The 21,854-nt window shown below is 42.0% G+C and overlaps 4 protein-coding genes across 6 annotated transcripts; 3 read left to right on the top strand and 1 right to left on the bottom strand.

Annotated features, from left to right (window-relative positions):
* Window positions 1-259: 259 nt before the first annotated feature.
* On the top strand, window positions 260-3,638 carry LOC147849998 (pentatricopeptide repeat-containing protein DOT4, chloroplastic-like). The gene is made up of 2 exons (XM_087336878.1): window positions 260-2,351; window positions 2,427-3,638. Exons 1-2 carry the CDS (start codon window positions 857-859, stop codon window positions 2,678-2,680), a joined length of 1,749 nt encoding a protein of 582 aa, XP_087193004.1. The 5' UTR covers window positions 260-856; the 3' UTR covers window positions 2,681-3,638.
* Window positions 3,639-3,757: 119 nt separating this feature from the next.
* On the bottom strand, window positions 3,758-8,936 carry LOC147849999 (pentatricopeptide repeat-containing protein At2g39620-like). Of its 3 annotated transcripts, none has more exons than XM_087336877.1 (3): window positions 8,888-8,936; window positions 8,594-8,839; window positions 3,758-8,431 (listed from the first exon to the last, which is right to left on the bottom strand). In XM_087336877.1, the coding sequence occupies exon 3, from the start codon at window positions 8,308-8,310 to the stop codon at window positions 4,828-4,830; it is 3,483 nt and encodes a 1,160-aa protein (XP_087193003.1). In that variant the 5' UTR covers window positions 8,311-8,431; window positions 8,594-8,839; window positions 8,888-8,936; the 3' UTR covers window positions 3,758-4,827. The 3 variants fall into 3 exon arrangements, with proteins under 3 accessions (XP_087193003.1, XP_087193001.1, XP_087193002.1); XM_087336875.1 differs by having other exon boundaries at window positions 3,758-8,436; XM_087336876.1 differs by having other exon boundaries at window positions 3,758-8,436; window positions 8,594-8,742; window positions 8,870-8,906.
* Window positions 8,937-11,353: 2,417 nt separating this feature from the next.
* On the top strand, window positions 11,354-15,187 carry LOC147850000 (pentatricopeptide repeat-containing protein At2g03380, mitochondrial-like). The gene has a single exon (XM_087337011.1). It carries the CDS (start codon window positions 11,606-11,608, stop codon window positions 13,952-13,954), a length of 2,349 nt encoding a protein of 782 aa, XP_087193137.1. The 5' UTR covers window positions 11,354-11,605; the 3' UTR covers window positions 13,955-15,187.
* Window positions 15,188-16,806: 1,619 nt separating this feature from the next.
* LOC147850001 (ATP-dependent zinc metalloprotease FTSH 2, chloroplastic-like) lies at window positions 16,807-19,623 on the top strand. The gene is made up of 4 exons (XM_087337012.1): window positions 16,807-18,076; window positions 18,157-18,470; window positions 18,581-18,821; window positions 19,129-19,623. The coding sequence occupies exons 1-4, from the start codon at window positions 16,844-16,846 to the stop codon at window positions 19,468-19,470; spliced, it is 2,130 nt and encodes a 709-aa protein (XP_087193138.1). The 5' UTR covers window positions 16,807-16,843; the 3' UTR covers window positions 19,471-19,623.
* The last annotated feature ends 2,231 nt before the right edge of the window (window positions 19,624-21,854 follow it).

The raw sequence follows: 21,854 nt of genomic DNA on the forward strand, positions 1-21,854 counted from the left end.
GAGCATTTTTCCTTATATATATATATAAAATATAGCAATCAAAATCTAGAATGGTTTGTCTACAAGTATAGCATTTTCCCTTGTATATAGCAATCAAAATCCTCATCAAAAGTGTTGCTTAAGCCTTAAATCTTGGTCCTACATTTACTCAAGAATTCTCCACACACTTTAATTCATAGTTGTTTTTACCCTTTGCATTAAGTAGACCTTCAAATTGATCTGGCATGGGAAATAATATCCATCCATGTGAACAAATTCATAGAATCTGTAAAAAGAGAAAATTACAGAAGAAGAAGAAGTTATATGGGTGAAGTAATCCATCAATGACGATTTGGTAAGAAGAAGAAGAAGCAGAAGGAGGAGGAGAAGAAGAAGTTATATGGGTGAAGTAATCCATCAATGACAATTTGGTAAGAAGAAGAAGCAGGAGAAGCAGAAGAAGTTATATGGGTGAAGTAATCCATCAATGACAATTTGGTAAGAAGAAGAAGCAGGAGAAGCAGAAGAAGTTATATGGGTGAAGTAATCCATCACTGACGATTTGGTAAGAAGAAGAAGAAGCAGAAGGAGGAGGAGAAGAAGAAGTTATATGGGTGAAGTAATCCATCAATGACAATTTGGTAAGAAGAATAAGAAGAAGAAGAAGAAGAAGAAGAAGAAGAAGAAGAAGCAGGAGAAGCAGAAGAAGTTATATGGGTGAAGTAATCCATCAATGACAATTTGGTAAGAAGAAGACGAAATACAGACACAGAGATCAAGCAGAAGAAAGGGAGAGCTGGCTGATCATCATCAAAGGGTGAGCACCCACATCTCTCTTCTCCTCTCACATGGCAACTCCAAGTCCCTCACCCATGGCATGCTCACCCATCACCTCCTCCTCAGCCATGGCCTTGAGGACCACCCTTCCCTCGGAAGCCACCTGCTCCAGATGTATGGCAAGTGCGGTGCCGCCCCCGAATCCCTCTCCGTCTTCTCTTCCATGCGCCTTCGCAATGTGTTCGCCTTCAACTATGTCATGGGCGATTGCGCCCGACATGACCGCCTCCCTGAAGCCTCGGACCTCTTCCACAGCATGCTGCAACAATCCATTCTACCCAATCGTGTCACTTTTGTCACTCTGCTCTCTGCATCCGCTGCGTGCCACTTGTCCTTCGGCCAATGTGGTACCCACATTCATGCTCGTGTGATGCGGAGCGAGTTCCAGGATGATGTGGTGGTCGGGACGGCATTGGTTAGCATGTATGGCAAAGTTTGTAAACTCAACGATGCACAGAGAACTTTCGATTCACTGCATGAACGCAATGCTGTTTCGTGGACAGCTCTTGCAGCTCTTTATGCTAATCAAAGGCAGCATGATGTTGTTCTTCATCTGTTTCAGCAAATGAGAACAGAAGGAACCCTACCAGATAAAGTCACTTATGTGAATGTGCTTGGTTCAGTTTCCAGTGACCGGATGCTTGACTGTGGGAAAAGGTTGCATGCACTTATACATCTGGGTGAACTAGAATCTGACATTATGCTAGCCAATGCACTGATCAACATGTACAGCCAATGTGCTAGCCTTGATGATGCCAGGACATTGCTTTTTATGATACCTCGACGAGATGTTGTCTCATGGACAACAGTTATTGTCATGTGCATGGAGCAAGGGCATGGATCCGAGGCATTGCATCTCTTTGGACAGATGCAAGATGAAGGTGTAATACCCGATTTAGTGTGCTTTATGGCTACCCTTACTGCTTGCAGCAAGAATGGGACATTAGCCGAAGGCAATGTCATCTATTGGTGCCTGTTGAATACCAATTTTTTATCGAATATCAATGTTAATGCTGCACTTGTCAATATGTATGGAAAGTGTGGCAGTCCGGATGATGCAAAGAGAGTGTTTGATGCAGTATTGACCAGAGATGTTTTTTTGTGGAATACCATGATTGCAGTGTATGGTCAGGCTGAAGAGCTAAAAGAAGCCCTTCATCTGTTTGAGATCATGCAAAGAGAGAACAAAGTCCTAGCTGATGTGGTAACTTTTGTTACCATGCTGGATGCATGTGCTGGAAAGGCAGCTTTAGTAGAAGGCAAGATTGTGCAGACTATCATCTCTAGCCATGGTTTTGAGAAAGACGTTATTATATGTAATGCTGCTATCAATTTGTATGGAAAATGTGGTAGCCTGGAGGATGCACAAAAGACGTTCGATTCAATGGAACAAAGGAATGTAATCACATGGACCACGGTCATTTCTGTCTATGCTCAGCATGGGCAGGGTAAGGTAGCATTGCGGCTTTTCTCACAGATGCAGAAAGAAGGACCCACACCCGATGCAGTGACCTTTCTCGGTCTACTTGTTGCATGTAAACATTCTGGATTGGTTGTGGAGGGTTGCCAGTTTTTCTATTTTATGACTCAAGTTTATCGTCTCTCCCCAGGGGTGGATCACTTCACTTGTATGATTGATTTGATTGGGAGGACCGGAAGGATAGATGCTGCTGAGGAGCTGTTTGATAAGATTCCGTTACAACCCACAGTTGAGGCACTCACAGCATTGCTTGCTTGTGGCCACCAGTTTCATATGAAGAGGGAGGAATGCACTTTGGATTACCAGATGGGTTTTGAAATGGACACTGTTTTCGCTGAAATAAAGGAGCATGGTGACAGAAAACTACTAAGATGTGCAGGGTAATATTGGGTTGTTTTGGGATGTGTTACATTTGATGTTTGTGCAGTACTCTGGAAAATGCAAGTGGAGGGGTTTTGTGTATGTAGACTGCAGCATTACATGGTATACAAGAAGAACCTACATTCAGTGTTTAGATTGATGCAGACAGCTTATAAAGATCATCTGACCATATAAGCATTTGTGCTGATGCAGCAGAATGCTTCAGATATATAGATTGAAGAAGCTGCAGCCTACTGACGATGTGCTATATTGGAAAAGAAGGAATGGACAAAAGAGGTGATATCATTATTTTAGCCTGGATATTTGGAGACCTGTCTGTATAGTCGTCAGGGGGCTTGGACATTTGATAGTTCTTGGTTGTTTAACTGAAGCAGAAAAGGGGTAAGAAATTGATGTGTTTGGATGTTCGATTTGCCACTGTAACTTTTCCGATTTGCAGCACAGAACATGGATCCAGATTTGAAACGAGAGCTGGAGGATGTAATTGTCCAACTTCAATATTAGATCATCCGTGAATCATGATTATGTATTAAATCTCTTACTGATCTTTCGGGTTCTACATACACGGCCAAAGGCATGCATTATCCTTGAACATACATGTGAACATGTGCTTCTCATGTTCTTGGATTTAGAATGTGTCTATTGTTCATGGGTGCTGAAGTGTTGCTTCGCTTGAGAGTGCTCAATTGTGGTTCAATTAAATTATTTCAAAGATCGCCTTATGAAGAAGAATTCTCATGCATTGTTCCACATTATGGAGATGGTATATGATATGGGAAGTGAAAGTTCTCATAACTTCCTGTCCATTTTTTTATTAAACAGGTGGGTTTAGGATAGGTACGAATCACAGCCAGTGTTTGACATATCAACTACTTAACTAGATAACACCCAGATATAAAGATGAAGTAAGAAAGAAAAGAAAAGGGACCATGTTGTATAAAGATATCAAACTCGAGGAAATATTTGGCCTCTTATTGATAAAAAAACATTACAAAGTCTACTTCTAATTGATGCGATGTTCTGACTCGGAAACAGGATGATTACAATTGGCGTAATTCATAATAAATTGGCCATGATACACCAAAAATGATGAAAGATATGTATTACAAATGACAAGAGATTTGACTCATGAGGAAGAGAAAGGGAGGAGATGATGGTTTTTTGACAATAGTCTCCATTGAAATGCCTCATATTTACTCTTTCCAACTTTCAAGTTCAATTCCATATTTACACAGCCTCATATCACATCTCAGGGTCGTTGAATTTCCTCCTGTGACGATATGCATTTAACACATGCAGGAAGTGTCATTCCAGAAAAGACTTCTTTTTTTTGTGTTTGCGCAAAGCATTCCTGCAGTTAGTACATTTCTTACAGGAAGCTCTAGAAGGACTCACTTTGCTTTTTCTAGAACACTACATTCCTGACAAAGCAGTGCCAGGCAAAACAGTTCTTTCCAAAAAGTAGTGGCTTTAAATATCATAATATGAATCAGTTGCCCTTGTCGTAGCTCCTATATTGCGACAGGCCTCAATCGGGGAGTGGCCTTCCCTTTGCATTCCCTACAATTAGTGCATATGGAAAGACTACAATTGCCTTCAAGCACTATTTGCATTTTTGCAAGTTTACCACATTTCACATTAATATCTGCGAAAGCATTTTCAAGATAAATATATTTTTATTCTCTTAGCAGATTTGAACATGTATCAGCTTGCTAATTTTCTGAGGTATTATGTTTCCACTCCATTTCTTCAATCTGCAGTTGCCAACTCACCATCAATCTTTCCATACGTACTTATGAACCTGCATTAGAGTAAGAGCTATTTGAAAAGTTGTTTGAAGTTCCAACTTCCATTTAGGCAAATCAAATCAGGTTTCAGGGATACCCTTGCATACTGAGACATCCCCCTTCACCACAACGACATTCATTGTTACTCCTACATGTATATTCGGAGCCATCCAAACAATTAAATAAGGTTGCATAATCCTTATTTTGGCGAACCCACTCAAGATAAAGCATTAACGTATGTTTTACATCCCATTTAATATGCAAGACATTTGACAGCATGCAGCTGTTTCTGTAGTGGTATTGCTCACTGTCATGGCTTCAACCATACATGCATGCTCTTGTATACCAGCAGCTGCATAAATATTACTCCTCAGAAAATATGCCCAACTCAAGATTCTTATCATGTTGTGTTATTTGCTCAAAAACTAGTTTTCCAAGCTTCATGTTACCCCATTTACGAGAAATTGTCAATAATGCAACCCAAGCTGAAGGTTCAGCAGTAGCTGCCATTGTTTTAACCACTGATATTGCCTTGTCAAATTGCCCTGCAAACCCATAAATCACCACCATGCAAGTCAAGTGTTTCAAGTTCGGCAAGATTCCATATTTTCTGCTCATGTTCTCATAATATGTCTGGGCATCATCCAATTTCCCTGCATGACAGCATGCTTTCAGTACACATAGGAAGGTTACATCATCAGGAGAGTGACCCTCTCTTTGCATTCGTGTGAAACAGTTCAGTGCTTCATGACTGTGCCTCTCTTGTGCATATCCTGTAATCAACGCTGACCAACAGATTGTGTCTCGATAACGAAGTGCTTCTAGAACCTGCTGTGCCTTAGCAAGTAATCCACATTTAGCATACATACTCACCAAAGCGCTGCCTAACACCATGCTTTTATCTAGTAAACCTGTACATAAAATATCATCATGAATTTTCTTGCCCTTTTCAATAGCCCCTGTTTTGGTACATGCTTTCAGGATAGAGACAAAGGTGGCCTCATCAGGAGAGAGACCCTCAGTTTGCATGCATTCAAAACATTTAAATGCTTCATGACCTTGATCAGTTTGAGCATACCCTGAAATTAGTATATTCCAAGAGACAGCATTTCGAACAGGAAGGCTTTCAAACACTTCTCGTGCTTTTGTGATTTCACCACATTTACCATACGTACCCAGCAATGTGTTACCCACGATTATACTTTTCTCCAATAATCCTCTATTGACGAGCTCATCGTGAAGTTTCTGGATCCTCTCACTTCCTATGCTGCTGCAAGCCTTTAAAATGCAAACGAAAGTGACTTCATCTGGAGAGAGACCCTCTCTTTTCATTTGATCAAAACAGTTAAGTGCTGCATGACCTTTTTCCTCTTGGGCATACCCTTCAACCAGGGCATTCCAAGTTGCTACATTTCTAATAGGAAGCTTTTCTAGAAGTTGCTTTGCTTTTGCAAGCATGCCACATTTGGCATACATATCCACTAAGGCATTGCCAAGCTCAATATATTTTTCCAAGAAGCCCCTATCAAGAATTTCTTTATGTATCTGTTTGCCAACATCAATAGCGCCTATGCTGCTACATGCATTTAAAATACATGTAAAAGTAACCTCATTTGGATAGAGACCCTCCTTTTGCATCTGTTCAAGACAGTTCAGAGCTTGATGACCTTGCCCTGCTTGAGCATATCCTGCAATAAGTGCAGACCATGACACAATATCTCGCCCATGGAGCTCTTCAAAAGCTTGCTGTGCTTTAGAAAGTATACCACATTTGGCATACATGTCTACCAAAGCTGTGCCGATCACAAGATTTCCCTTCAGAAACCCCCTCCTCACAATCTCATCGTGAAGTTCTTCACCTACATTGATAGCTCCCAGGATGCCACAGGCCTTTAGAATACAAGCAAAGGTAATCCCATCAGGAGAGATGCCCTTTTGTTTGACCTTTGCAAAGCAATCCATTGCTTCATGGCCTTGGTTGTATTGCACATACCCTGTGATTAGTGTATTCCAAGAGACTATATTTTGAGCAGGAAGCTCTTCAAGAACGTCTCGTGCTTTAGAAAGCATTCCAAATTTTACATACATATCCACTAAAGCATTTCCAAGCACAACATTTTCCTTCAGCAAGTCCCTACTTATAATCTCATTGTGTATCTGTTTGCCTTTGTAAACTGCTCCTATGCTGCCACAAGCCATCAGTACACAAGTGAAAGTAACTCCATCTGGATACAATTCCTCCTTCTGCATCTGTTCAAAACAGTCAAGTGCGTCATGGTATCGCCCTTGATGAGCATATCCAGATATTAACACCGACCAAGAGACTGCATCCTGAACTGGAAGTTCTTCGACCACTTCCCGTGCTTTTGAAAGCATGCCACATTTGACATACATGTCTACTATAGCAGTGCCAAGTTTAACAGATTCCTTCAGCAAACCCCTGTTCAAAATCTCATCATGAATTTCTCCACCTTTGTCTAAAGCTCCAATGCTGCCACACGCCTTCAAAACACAAGCAAAGGTGACCCCATCTGGAGAAATACCCTCCCTTTTCATTCGTTCAAAACAGTCTAGTGCTTCATGTCCTTGCCCCTGGTGGGCTAAACCAGAAATTAGTGAAGACCAAGAGATGGCGTTTCGAACAGGTAGCTCCTCAAGCAGCTGTTGTGCTTTTTCAAGCACACCACATTTGGCATACATGTCCACCAAAGCATTTCCAAGCACGATATTTTTCTTCAACAGTCCCTTATTGATAATCTCTTCATGAATTTTCCGGCCTGTGTTAATAGCTCTTGTGCTGCCACAGGCTTTGAGAACACAAACAAAGACAACCTCATTTGAAGAGATACCCTCCTGTTGCATCCTTACGAAACAGTTCAACGCTTCATGACCTTGCCCCTCTTGGGTATATCCCGCAATTAATGCAGACCAACAGACCACATTCCGAGCAGGGAGTTCATTAAGCACTTGTTGTGCTTTTGTAAGCACACCACATTTGGCATACATATCAACTAATGCATTACCAAGCATGATATTTTTCTTCAACAAACCCCGGTCCATAATTTCTTCGTGAATTCGTTCTCCCTTACCAATAGCTCGTATGCTAGCACATGCCTTCAGAGTGCAAAGAAAGGTAGCATCATTCGGTGAGATGCCTTCCCTTTGCATCAGTTCAAAACAAGAAATTGCGTCATGACCTTGCCCCATTTGGGCATATCCTGCAATTAAGGTAGACCAAGAGACAACATTCCGAACAGGAAGGTCTAGAAGCACTTGCCGTGCTTTTGCAAGCATTCCACATTTGGTGTACATATCCACGAGAGCATTGCCGAGGACAACATTTTTCTCCAACAAGCCCCGGCCAACAATCTCCTCATGAATTTGCTTGCCTTTGTCAACATCTCCCATGGTCCCACAAGCCTTGAGTATACAGATAAAGGTGACTCCATTGGGAGAGAGGCCTTCCTTTTGCATGTTCTCGAAAGAGTGAAGTGCTTCATGCCCCTTCCCTTCTTGGATATAACCCGAAATTAAGGCATTCCAAGAGACTGTATCACGTATGGGAAGCTCGGCATGCACTGCTTCAGCTTTTCCAAGGGCACCACACTTAACAAACATACTGATTAAGCTGCAAGCAATGTAGGGGTTCTTTTCAAGTAACCCTCTTCTCAGGATCTCAGCATGCAAGCGAATTCCCGTATGAATATCTTTCTTCTTGCTACAAGTCTTAAGTAACTCTACAATTACATTATCTTTCCTTGCATTTTCAGTGGTAATTATCATCCTCAACTCACTCTCTTCTTTTTTTGGTAAGAGAGATTGTTCATCTAGACTTGTGGTCAGCATTTCATCTGTGGCTCTTCTCCTCAGCAGCTCATTGAGAACCCAAGATGGATTAGTGTAGCATCCATCGATCCATGAAGATGATACATCAGTAAGCCTGTGCTGAAAGTCTTGTAATCCGGAGCTATGCTACACAACATATACACACACATATATGTATGTATGCATAAACCATACATACATTATCAATTGCAGCAAACAGAAAGAATCAATCAATCCCTGTCTTTCTGTTCTCAACAAGAAGAAGACAAAACACAGAAGAAGAAAAATGCAGCATTACTCTAACCTTGTAAGGGCTGAAACAGCAGAGCGATGGATCCCTGAAGTAGGCTTTCCATAGGAGGTGTGTAGACATGTCTCCCTTCTTCATTATTGTTTGTCCCTAACAAAGCCATGGAAATTCCTCATCACCATCACCATCTTCTTCTTCTTCTTCTTCTTCATAATCATTGTCTCTTGCATCACCATCACCATCTTCATCATCATTGTCTCTTCTAAATCCCTCTTTTTTTAAATTCCTCATCACCATCTTCTTCTCCATCATCATTGTCTATTTTATCACCATCACCATCACCATCACCATCTTCTTCTCCATCATCATTGTCTCTTTTATCACCATCACCATCTTCTTCTCCATCATCATTATCTCTTTTATCACCATCACCATCATCATCATCATCATCATCACTACTTTTAAGTCCCTCTATGCAAACTAGCGAAAATCGGAGAAAACTTCCGATATTCCCCTTAGGTCCTATGACCGGAGCAAGCAACCGGGCCGGACATATTTAATCATCCCCGGAAGCCGGCCGTTTAAGTTTTGACCAAGCTCCGCAACACCCCACTTGTAACCAGCGTCATATCCTTCCACGAAGACATTGATCCACAATGCTACCGACCATGGCCTTATATCCTAACCATTCAAGGCTGATTTTTTTTTTGGTTCCAACTCAAGACTCTAACGTCATTACCCATGGCCTTCATGGATAGCGGCACGATCGCCCATTGAATCATTCTACCAAAGAAAAGGTGAAGCTTTCCTCAATGATGGTTTTCACCCAATGAAACAATCGGCAATGGTTTGCTTCGAGAATGTCAAAACTCAAACCGTTTAGAAATTTTGAAACTTAAACCAAACCAAACCAAAACCATGAAACCATTTAAACCAAATCGTTACAAAAAATTCAAGCTCAAACCAAACGGTTTTAGAGACTTTCAAACCTTGAAACCGTTAAAATCGCAGTTTCGCGATTTGGTTTTGGTTTTCATGTTAGGTCAAAATTCAAATTTTCACATTTTAATTTTAAAAATTTAAAAATTTTCAATATTTAAAAATTTAAAGATTTTTCTTAAAAGATCAAAATGAGGCTTCAAATGTTCAAACGAAAATTATCAACTGTCAATCATATACCGTCAAACTATTTAAATTGAAAACCGTTAAATTGATAAAGGCTCGAACCGAACCAGTAAACCCCCAAACTGAATCGAACCGAAATCGGACCATTTACAAAAGCTTGAACCTAAACCGAACCATTTAAATTGTTAAGCCACGGTTTCACGATTGGTTCGGTTCAAACCAAACCGTTGTCGATTCGTGACATGCAAGGTTGGCATTGATGCATAGAATAGAGGAGTCTCCATGTCCTACATTGTAGGATATGCATGGTCAAATGTGAACTTTCTAATTAGCGAGAAATATTCCCCTTTATTTCTCTAAATATAGCCAAAGGAGATACGAACCCATTACCATTATATGCCCATTGAATTTGGAAACATCTCCTATTATGGATCATACCTCTCACTTTCACTCATGTATGTATCATCGGAATAAAAGCCCTACAACATGTCCATTCATTGGAGCTAGGTATGGACAAGGACAAAATGAGAGAGAGAGAGTAGAATAGAATTGGTATTTTGTCATCCATGATGAGGCCGAATTTGACCGATGGAACCAAATCAACATATCTTCTTGTAAGTCACTCCTTCCTAAGAAGGGGTTTACTACACTGTAGCAAAACTCTCAATGGTGAAACTAATGCATACACATAAGTCTTCACCCTTCTTGGGTGGAAATTTGAGTATGACACTCACATGATCATGCATGTCTAACAAGTCATCATATTTCTCTTGAATAACCTTATATGTAGTGATGAACATGTGATAAGTAAGTCATATTGTTTGTCCTCAACTAGATGCTCATTAGATACCTTGCTTATCTTCATGTTTGTGTGGTGATGCCATGATGCCACCACAACACAGACACTAATATGAACACGAACAAGGGCATAGACATGACATGGACATGGATAGAGACATAGACACAACCACAAACACAGACATGCAAATGGACATGGACACATACAAGGGCACAAACATAAACACGAACATTGACATCGACACAGTCATGAGACACAAGTGAGACATGAGACATAGGCACAGACACACACGAACACGAACAAGAACATCAACAACGACAACTAGACTTGGGGGGGAAATGGCAGGGCAGGTTCACTTTACTCTTGTGCATGGTGTATGTATGTGTGTGTATTTGCAGATGAAAATCAATCACCCTCGCTCAGATTTAGGAATCGACAACGGTTCGGTTTCGAACTCTAATCAAACCGGTTTAGGAATCGACAACGGTTTAGGGGGGGAAATGGCAAGGTAGGTTCACTTTACTCTTGTGCATGGTGTATGTATGTGTGTGTATTTGCAGATGAAAATCAATCACCCTCACTCCGATTTAGGAATCGACAATGGTTCGGTTTCGGCCAAACCGGTTTGGAAGTTTGAAAACTCTAACCAAACCCGTTTGGACAAACCATTTGGCCTTAACCGGTTTATCCCAATTCGATTCGGTTCGACTTGAGCCTTGCCAAACCGAGCTCAAACCGGATTACGAAGCTAGAGCCTGAACCGACCCGAGCCGACAAACTGTTTATAAACGGTTTGGCGGCTCGGTCTTGGCTTGAACCGAGCCGTTGCCTATTCCTACTCAGATTGCAGAAATGGTAAGCTTGATCCGAATAACAGAGACAGATACAGAAATACGAAGATAGTGAGCGAGTTGCAACAATTGCCGGCAGCCTCTAATGCCATGGAGAAGATGCTGTCTGGGAGCTAGGGCATCTCTATCAGTATTCATCATGGCCTGCAGGCAGCCTGCATCTCTTTTAGGAAAGGTGAGATGATTCATGGCAAGAAGAATGAGCATCCATGATCGTCTACTACCGATTGGCATCTTCATCAGTATCATCATGGGCTGCTGGCAGCCTGCCTCTCTCTTAGGAAAGATGAGATGAATCATGGCAAGAGAATGAGCATCCATGATCGTCTACTACCGAGTGGCCGGCAACAGAATGATCACATGTACGCATATAAGTTTGTGGATTCGCTCAAGGTGTGTGCCAAGGACAAGAATCTCTCTAGAGGCAGTAGGCTACATGCTGATATTCTGAAACATGGTTTACTTGGAAGGAGCCCTTATGTTGCCACTGCTTTAATCAATATGTATGCCAAGTGCGGCGTGCTTGCGAGAGCTCATCAAGTGTTTCAAGAGATTCCTGCTCCAAATGTGGTAACTTGGAATGCTCTCATTGCAGGATATGCCCATGATGGGCGAGGTCATGAAGCACTCGAATGTCTGGAAAGGATGCAAAGAGAATGCATGACTCCAGATGGAGTCACCTTCATCTGCACCCTCAAGGCCTGTGGCAGCACGGGAGCTCTTGACAAAGGCAAACAAATCCATAACAAGATTGTAATGAATGAAGGATTGTTGGAGAAAAATATCGTGCTCGGCAATGCCTTGGTGGATATGTATGCAAAATGTGGCGCCCTATCAAAAGCTCGCATAGTGCTTGACATGCTTCCTGCTAGAGACATTGTGTCTTGGTCTGCACTCATTGCAGGGTATGCCCAAAAGGGCCAAGGGCACGAGGCACTTGAGTGTTTCGGTCAGATGCAAATGGAGGGTCTTTCTCCAGATGAGGTCACCTTTATTTGCGCTTTAAAAGCTTGTGGTAGTATAGGTGCTATTGATAAAGGCATGGAAATCCATGATGCAATTGTCAATAGAAGAATGCTAGATAAGCAGATCGCACTTAGCAATGCTTTGCTGGATATGTATGTCAAATGTGGTCTACTTGAAAAGGCGCAACGTGTGCTAGAAGAGATTCCGATTCGAAATGTAGTCTCCTGGTCTGCACTGATTGCGGGCTATTCACATAAGGGACAAGGACATAAGGCACTTGATTGTTTTGAGCAGATGCAAAGGGAGGGCCTCTCTCCAAATGATGTCACCTTCATTTGCATCTTAAAGGCCTGCGGAAGCCTAAGAGCTATCAACAAGGGCAAACAAATTCATGACCATATTTGCAATAGTGGCATGCTGAAGAAAAATATTGTGCTTGGCAATGCTTTGGTAGATATGTATGCCAAATGTGGTCTCCTTGCAAAAGCACAACAAGTGCTTGAAGAGCTTCCGGTTCGAGACATAGTCTCCTGGTCTGCACTAATAACGGGGTATGCCCATGGGGGACAAGGACATGAAGCTCTTGAATGCTTTGCACAAATGCAAAGAGAGGGCCATTTTCCAACCGATGTTACCTTCATTTGTGCTTTAAAAGCTTGTGGCAGCATTGGAGCCATCGATAACGGCAAACAAATCCATGATCAGATTGTTAATTGGGGCTTATTAGATAAAAGTATCATGGTTGGAAATGTTTTGGTGGATATGTATGCCAAATGTGGTGTGCTTGCAGAAGCGCGTCTTGTGCTTGAAGGTCTTCCAGTTCGGGATGTAGTCTCTTGGAATGCACTAATTGCAGGGTATGCTCAAGTAGAAAAAGGTGGTAATGAAGTAATGAACTGCTTTGTAAAGATGCAGAGAGAGGGCATCACCCCAAATATGATCACATTCACCTCAATCTTGAAAGCCTGTGGCAACATAGGGGCTATTGACAAGGGACAACAAATTCATGAACATCTTCTCAATGGATGCATGTTGGAGCACAATATCGTGCTTGGCACTGCATTGGTGGATATGTATGCCAAATGCGGTGTTCTTGCAAAAGCACAAGAAATGCTTGAACAGCTTCCAGTTCGAAACATAATCTCTTGGAATTCACTCATTGCAGGATATGCTCAAGAGGGACATTGGCATGAAGTGTTAAAGTGTTTTGAACAGATGCAAAAAGAGGGCTTCGTACCAGATGAGGTAACTTTCCTTTCTATGCTGAGTGCATGTAGTCACTCTGGGAAATTTGATGAAGCCCAATGGTATTATGAGAATATGAGCAGAGTCTATGGGATTGCACCAAAGCTAGAGCACCATACATGCATGGTTGTTATTTTTGGATGTGCAGGTCGCTTTGAGAAGGCAATGTCTGTGATGAAGACAATGCCATCTTCTAGCGATCATTCGGTTTGGCTGGCATTCTTGAGTTCGTGTAAGAAATGGGGAAATGTTGCACTTGGAAGGTTAGCTTTTGATGAGGTAATGCATCAGGATATGAACATTCCCGCAGCTTATATTCTAATGGCCGATATTTATGCAGCTGCTGGGATGCGAAAAGATGCGGAAACAATTGATGCCCTAAGAGTAGAAAAATGTTGCACATGGAGAAGTAAGGAAGTGGGGTTATGAAGACACGCATGCAAAGTCACAAGGCATTTCTGTCGAAATGTTGAAGAGGATAGTTGCAAATTCTTAAGTGTGCATTTGGGTGATTCACAATGCTTTACTCACAAGTGTGTGTGCATGCTAAGGAAGATGGAGGTCAATCTCTTGAAACTCACTGATTATTAGTATGTTGTAATACGAAAACAGGGAGCTGCCTAAAGTAAAGAAAGAGAAAGAAAGTGAGTGTCTTCACAATCACTCTTATTGAAATTATTAGGTTCAAGGCAACAACAATTTGAACGGCAAAGGAACTCCAAAAGAGGAGAATTCAGAGAGTGTGCTGGACGAAGGAGAAACAGAAATACCACTCATTAGAGGAGCTACAAATAGGCAATCAATTATTATGGAAAGCATCGATACTTTTCCAATGAATGTTCGAAGAGGCAATGAGAGAAACGAACAAAGAACGTGAGGAAAAGAAACGGTGTATCTACAATTGACTCGAAAGAAGCCCACAAAAATAAGGCTACAAAGGATAGCGAAAACAAAAAGCGCGAATGTTAACAAAGATGACGAAGATGGAGAAGACAATCGAAGAAGCATAATTAGCGGCAGAGAGGAACTTAGGCTTAGCTATGAAGAATATCTCAAGATTGGCATTGAGAAGTCGACATAGAGTTATGCATGCAACCTCTCAAGAGTTTAAAACTGTGCAATCTGCAAGACATGCATACTCACAATTTACTAGGACACGATCGAGTCTTCACAATACAACCTAACAATTGTGAGAACATCCCCAAGAACATTGTATGAACTACAAAAGTGCACGGGGAGGTCGAGTCAGGAAGCCATCAAGGTTAATTTGCTCACTATGTGGAAGGGATGCAATCGATTACTTGTATTCCAACTTAAGGGCAGGTTGCCATGATGTTGTATGTTATCTCTGACTTTTATATCCGGGAGTTGGTTGGTTCCATGACAATGCTCAACACAACCACGACAAGTAGTGGAATTGTAGTGCAACTTGCAAGGAGCTAACATGTAGTTTCTTACCAACGTAGAAACCCTACAAGACAAATAATGACACACTGTCCATAAAAGAGTGATAGTCAATCCTCTTTACTCAGTATAGTATAATTAGTTATCTTCCATGATAACTATCTACACAAAAAAATTCATTTATAATCCTTGCTGTTCCTCGAATACTTAACGATTGGAGGGTATACACTAGTCTAACCAACTAAACTTTTATCTTAAGAGTGTCCTATTCTTCGATGTGTATTTTCTAGAGATATGCATGCACAACCACATGCTCGGCTATGTGCACAATACAACCATGTCGAAGGATGTGTGAAAGGGTTCAAGCCCCTCTTAAAACACTTATTAGCACGTTATCTCAGGTATCATAATATATAGTATATCTACCTACAGGTGCAATGTTCCAAGGAATGTATGTCTATCTCATGCAGTTAGCATACCATGTCATGAACTATCTCCTTTTGCCATATACTAGTATCGATTTTGATTTGATGCGAAGATGTGTTGTAATCGAATGCAAATCCATGTGAAAGATGTGTATCCATGTATCTAAGATATCCAGGATCAATACCTTGGGAGAGTAGCTAGAGAGAAAGTGGGATTGATAATGGGTCATCCTCATCCCATGGGGGTTAACCCATGTCCTCTCGTTTTAAACCTCAACGTGTCAACTTTTATCACTCGATTCATAAGTTGGGGTTTACAAGCAAAACGGAAGTAGCTTTTCTAATATATATTGCCATTAGCAAGCCTAATTAAGAACTCATTTGAGCATACCAACATTGTTTATGTGCCGTTGTTTGTACGCAATTGTATAGAGCAAAACATTGTTATCTTGGATACATATGTGTATGCGTATGAAAATCAATGACGATAGAAAACAACTTTTCACGCAAAAACAAGAAGACAAGGGACCTTTTTTTTTGCCAGCCAAGGCAAATCAAAGAATAATCGGCTCGATGACGTGTTGTCCAAAGGGTCACACATGAAGGCAAGGGAAGATGATTTCCACATGAAATTTGTGGATTTGATTGATTTTTATTTGTTTTTCCGGTGGGGACCATAGAAAGAGAAGGCCATCATCATCCAACATCCTTTTTCTCGGTGGCGTTGAACAGATGGCGCGACTCATCGTTCGGGGACACGAGGAGGCTGGAAGATAACCAGGTGGTGGTTCGGAAGGGACGCTGACGATTTCTTGGGGGGGGGGGTTCTTCTTGCCTGGCGGAATGGAGAGTGAAGGTGATAGTTGGGCAGGCCTTCGATTGGTGCAGGGCAGGGCAGGTGTCCCCCGAGACCAGATGAGTCAAGTCAAGTCAGGTTGAGTCAGGCAGAGCCAAGTCGCGTTAGGTCAAGCTGACAGGTGGATGGATGGACGGGAGCAATGGCACGGGATCGAATCGTCGGGATCAACCAACAAGTTCGTTGGTGTGTTGGGCAAATCTTAGCCTCTCTCTCTCTCTCTCTCTCTTCTCTTCTCTCTCTCTCTCACTCTCTCTCTTCTCTTCTCTTCTCTTCTCTTCTCTTCTCTTCTCTCTCTCTCTCTCTCTCTTCTCTTCTCTTCTAAGGTGTGTTGGGCAAACCTTAGCCTCTCTCTCTCTCTCTCTCTCTGTCTCATCTCTCTCTCTCTTCTCTCTTTCTCTGTTTTTTTTTGTGGGCGATTTGGGAAGAAGAGGCAGGGAGGGGTCTGCAGCCATGCCACGTGGCAGGCGCCCATTGATCCAGAATATCTAGTCTCCTTTTAGGCGCTCTGTTCCTCTCTCATCCAATCCCTTCTTCTTCTTCTTCTTCTTTCTTCTTCTTCTTCTTCTTCATCTTCAGAGCTGAAGAAGCAGCAGCAGCAGCAGCACAGAGACCTCCCAAAGAAACAGAGCTATGGCGATCTCTTCATCCTCCTCCTCTGCAACAGCCTCCATGACCACCATCTCCTCTCCCTCCTTCACCAGCGAAATCTTGGGCCATCTCCACCTCAAATCACTCCCTCTCAGGCGCCCCCCTCTCTTCCATACGGCTATCAGAGCTTCATCATCATCATCATCATCTTCTTCATCATCATCATCGCCCGATGATCAGCGCGTCCCTGATGCGAAGCGCAGGGGATTCCTTCGCAGCTTCCTTCTGGCCGCCACGGCCACAGCCTCTGCCACAGCCTCTGCTCGTGCCGCCGATGAAGAGCCCCAGGGTCAGCAGGGCGTCACTTCTTCTCGCATGTCCTACTCCCGGTTCTTGGAGTACCTCGACAAGGATCGCGTGAAGAAAGTGGACCTGTTCGAGAATGGCACCATAGCCATTGTGGAGGCTGTCTCCCCAGAGCTCGGCAACAGAGTGCAGAGGGTTCGTGTTCAGCTCCCGGGCCTGAGTCAAGAGCTCCTTCAGAAGTTCAGAGAGAAGAACATCGATTTCGCAGCGCATAATGCTCAAGAAGACTCCGGAGGCCTGCTCTTGAACCTCATCAGTAACCTGGCTTTTCCTCTGATCCTTGTCGGCGGATTGTTCTTGTTGTCGAGAAGGTCTCAGGGTGGGCTAGGAGGGCCTGGCGGCCCCGGAAACCCTCTCGCTTTCGGGCAATCGAAAGCTAAGTTTCAGATGGAGCCCAACACTGGTGTTACCTTCGATGATGTAGCCGGTGTGGATGAAGCCAAACAGGATTTCATGGAGGTAGTCGAGTTTCTGAAAAGGCCCGAGCGCTTCACAGCCGTAGGCGCTAGGATCCCCAAAGGAGTTCTCCTCGTGGGACCCCCTGGTACCGGGAAAACCCTGCTAGCCAAAGCCATAGCTGGAGAAGCAGGGGTTCCATTCTTCTCCATCTCAGGATCCGAATTCGTAGAGATGTTCGTGGGTGTCGGAGCCTCGCGTGTGCGAGACCTCTTCAAGAAAGCGAAGGAGAATGCCCCTTGTATTGTTTTTGTGGATGAGATTGATGCTGTAGGAAGACAGAGGGGTACAGGTATTGGTGGTGGCAATGATGAAAGAGAGCAAACCTTGAATCAGCTCCTCACGGAGATGGATGGGTTCGAGGGTAACACTGGTATTATCGTCATCGCAGCTACAAACAGAGCAGATATCCTTGATTCAGCCTTGCTTCGACCTGGCCGATTCGATAGACAGGTAAGCCCTATTCCATTCCTCTTGTTCTTTTTCCCATCCTTTTTTTATCATTCATATGAACACATCGGAACTCTCCTCAGGTGTCGGTGAATGTACCCGATGTGAGGGGACGAACCGAGATCCTCAAAGTTCATGCGGGCAACAAGAAATTCAGCTCGGATGTCTCTCTCGAAGTCATCGCCATGAGAACACCGGGATTTAGTGGTGCGGACCTTGCCAATCTACTGAACGAGGCGGCAATTTTGGCTGGAAGGAGAGGCAAAACTGCCATCTCGGCAAAGGAGATTGATGACTCTATTGATCGAATTGTGGCTGGCATGGAAGGTACCGTCATGACCGATGGCAAAGCCAAGAGCTTAGTTGCGTATCATGAAGTTGGGCATGCCATATGCGGGTGAGTACAATCCAAGGATTTTGTTCGTGTTTGTTATCTGAATAACAAAAAGAAAAGAAAACATGTGGAGCTAATTCAGAATTTCATCTATTTTGTACATCCTTTTCTAGAACATTGACACCAGGCCATGATCCAGTGCAAAAGGTGACTCTTATCCCAAGAGGTCAAGCTCGGGGTCTCACGTGGTTCATACCTGGTGAGGACCCATCACTCATTTCGAAGCAACAAATCTTTGCACGAGTTGTTGGTGCACTCGGTGGGCGAGCTGCAGAGGAGATCATTTTCGGTGAGGCTGAAGTGACAACCGGTGCATCCAGTGATTTGCAGCAAGTCACCTCCATGGCTAAACAGGTGAATACTTTTCTAACTCATGTAGTTTGTTTTAATTTGCAAAAAATTGGATATGAAAGAAAAATGTTTAATTTGAAGTTCAAAACAGCCGAATTTGTTGGGTATTTGCCAGAATGCCCCCCAAGTTTACAAAAGATTCCTCGAATAGTACAAAATATATACCACATATTTCAAAGATTACCCATTTGAAAACTAGTTGTGTTTTGGACCATATCCAAACAGTTCAGAGTTTTTTCCCTTTGATGTCACCTCTGGATTGGTTTATGCTGATACCTGTTTTGCTCTACTATGTTTTGGTTTGGTACAGATGGTGACTGTGTTCGGCATGTCCGACATTGGACCTTGGGCTTTGATGGACCCCTCTTCACAAGGTGGAGATGTGATCATGAGAATGATGGCTCGGAATTCCATGTCCGAAAAGCTTGCTTTGGACATTGATACTGCCGTGAAGGCCATCTCAGACAAAGCTTATACAGTTGCATTGGCTCACATCCGTGACAACCGAGCTGCTATTGACAAGATTGTGGAGGTTCTTTTAGAGAAGGAGACTATGTCTGGGGATGAATTCAGAGCTCTCCTCTCTGAGTTTACCGAGATTCCGGTCGAGAACCGTGTCCCTGCAGCCAAATCCCAACCAGTAGCTGCCTGAATTTGAAGTTTTATGTACATTATAACTCTTGTGAATTATTCAAAAACCAATCATTCTATTGTTCGAGGACATGGCAATGGGGTGGGATGTTAAAATCTTTTTGTTTTTAAACACTTATGTAATGTTAAATCTTTAATTGGGTATGTTTGTGTCTCTGGCTTCTTTAATTTCGAATTCCTCGATTCCTGGCTTTGATCATCACAGGCTACTTTACCCAAATTCCCTGTAATTTCTCTACGAAATACATAAGGTAGAATGGTATGTGTGGTTTTCGTTCGTCATTTAATATGTGGTTATTCATTCGTAAGAAGAAGAGAAGACATGTGGACGTAGAAGGTTTAGGCTTTATGTCTTGTGACAATGTGAATGCTCTCTTGAGATGCATGAGACTCTCCTTCAATGAGCATCAGAGGTAACCAGCAAGATTCTTGAGGTGTTAGATTTGAAATGATGAAAATTGAAATGGAAAGAGATGCATGATTCTTAAAGGGCTCATCATAATGGACTTGGGACATGTTTGCTTGTAAGTACGAATTACATAAGACAAGTTTGGATTACAATTTTTACTTGTTTGCGCTTCTCTATCAATTAGGATGTTGTATAAATAAGCTCTAGATTGAGTCATAATCTCACTCATTATGTTCAAAGGTCCAACAAAAGTGTTTCCAAAATCAAGTAAATGCATGTATTTTTATTAGTAGTCTTAGATGATCTTGTAAATCACTCCATGGGTAATGGAAACCGATTATTTCCTTCCTTTTTCCTATGTAATTGATGTACATGCGATTCTTTTGAATTGGCAACGGCAATAATACACTTCACTATTGGTTTTAAAGTGGGTATAATGTGTTACCCTTACTTTCCTCTAAGTGATTCATACTGTTTCACCATTGATAATTTTACCTAGAATATCATGAGATCTAAGTTGAGGTAAACGCTCTTTAGAGAGCCATTGCTAAATAATTTACCACTAGCCCAATTTCGTCTTACTTTTTGATAATGATTGCCATGCACAACGACAAGAGTTTCATTAGGTTATAGCTTGAATGTTATTCATTAGTACAATAGTCAAGAGCGACAAGAATAATTAGGACAACAAATGCATTTTAAACTTTTGGCCCAAGGTCAAGCTTCACTTTAACCTTTGCACTCAATCAGAAGTTGAAGATGGAGTCTTGGCCTCGAAATTTTCTAATTACTTGGAATCATCTATGCATAATTAATATCATGTAGTGAAGTTTTTCAAACCGTGAACATTTCTTTGGGTTCCACTTTCACAACTTTGGAAACTTCCAAAGCTTGAAATTGCTTCCAAATTTAAGCACTTGATGCATGTTGGAATTTCACTATTGCTAAGTGACATCACTTTTAATGTGCTTTGGCCTCCATCCTTTGAATCAATACTTCTTACCATGCAAGCTCTCATGGATGTGAACCCTAGATGCAAAAGAGAGAAGCCTTTTGCTCTTTATGCACACAACAAATTGGAACTAGATAACATGTTAGCACTCAAGACTGCATGGCCGAATTCTAAATCTACTAGTCCTTATCGATGATAAAAAGAATTGTAATTTAAGAGGAGAGTGATAAGAAAAAGAACAACCAGGCATAATTCCTAATTGACCGCTTCTAGTCCACATAAAATCATCCCCATAAACCTATCTAAACGAGAAAGGTTGTCCCTTGCCAACCGTTTGCTAGATCTTGAAAAAGATAAGGATTCTTGTAATCTATTAAAGGAATGGACTGACCAAAGATCAACCAAACGTAGTGACATACATAGCCATTCCCACTCCCTAAGTTCTGTTCCAGAGATAATACGTAAGCTACTACCTTGCATATCTTGCACATCCTCTAGCATATTAATGCCCAGTGATAAATTTGTTGGGGTATTTCTAATAAAATTCCACTCCAGAAACGAGACCTCGCTACCTCCGAATTTGGGCCATAAAGATTAAGCAAACCCCACTTAATCTCTCCTATTTGAAAAACAATGTACTATGCTCTTTTATTAGATAATGATCTTGACATAATTACATCTAAGGCCCAAATATGTGAAACTTCAATACATAAACCCCCTCGAATATCATTTGGTCCAAAGGTCGGCAACCTGAAGTGTAGCCACCTCCTAGGGAGAAGATTTCCATATCTTAAGAGACATTGTTCCCCTAAATGATGCTCCTGAATCATGAGCACATTTATTGTGCCTACATAAGGTTTTTTTAATTCCTGTCTAAAACCCCCTCTCATTCGTCGAAACCAACTACCTCCTAATCCTTGTACATTCCATGAGATTATATTCAGAACATCCATAAATAAACTAGTTATTATGAAACTATCATTTTCTCCGCCAAAATGAGTCCTCTACATTTTCCTTCCTCAGC

Source organism: Azolla caroliniana, unplaced genomic scaffold, assembly GCF_043228905.1.
Source record: "Azolla caroliniana isolate FFs.n. ecotype wild unplaced genomic scaffold, voAzoCaro1.0.p SCAF_22, whole genome shotgun sequence".
NCBI classification, from domain to species: domain Eukaryota; kingdom Viridiplantae; phylum Streptophyta; class Polypodiopsida; order Salviniales; family Salviniaceae; genus Azolla; species Azolla caroliniana.

Coding starts and splice junctions, on each gene's coding strand:
- LOC147849998 (XM_087336878.1), top strand. CDS start 857: ATGCTCACCCATCACCTCCTCCTCAGCCATGGCCTTGAGGACCACCCT. Junction 2,352..2,426: donor TCTCGGTCTACTTGTTGCAT/GTAAACATTCTG, acceptor GTCTCTCCCCAG/GGGTGGATCACTTCACTTGT.
- LOC147849999 (XM_087336875.1), bottom strand. CDS start 8,677: ATGAAGAAGGGAGACATGTCTACACACCTCCTATGGAAAGCCTACTTC. Junction 8,437..8,593: donor GCTGTTTCAGCCCTTACAAG/GTTAGAGTAATG, acceptor TATGTTGTGTAG/CATAGCTCCGGATTACAAGA.
- LOC147850000 (XM_087337011.1), top strand. CDS start 11,606: ATGAATCATGGCAAGAGAATGAGCATCCATGATCGTCTACTACCGAGT.
- LOC147850001 (XM_087337012.1), top strand. CDS start 16,844: ATGGCGATCTCTTCATCCTCCTCCTCTGCAACAGCCTCCATGACCACC. Junction 18,077..18,156: donor CTGGCCGATTCGATAGACAG/GTAAGCCCTATT, acceptor AACTCTCCTCAG/GTGTCGGTGAATGTACCCGA. Junction 18,822..19,128: donor TCACCTCCATGGCTAAACAG/GTGAATACTTTT, acceptor GGTTTGGTACAG/ATGGTGACTGTGTTCGGCAT.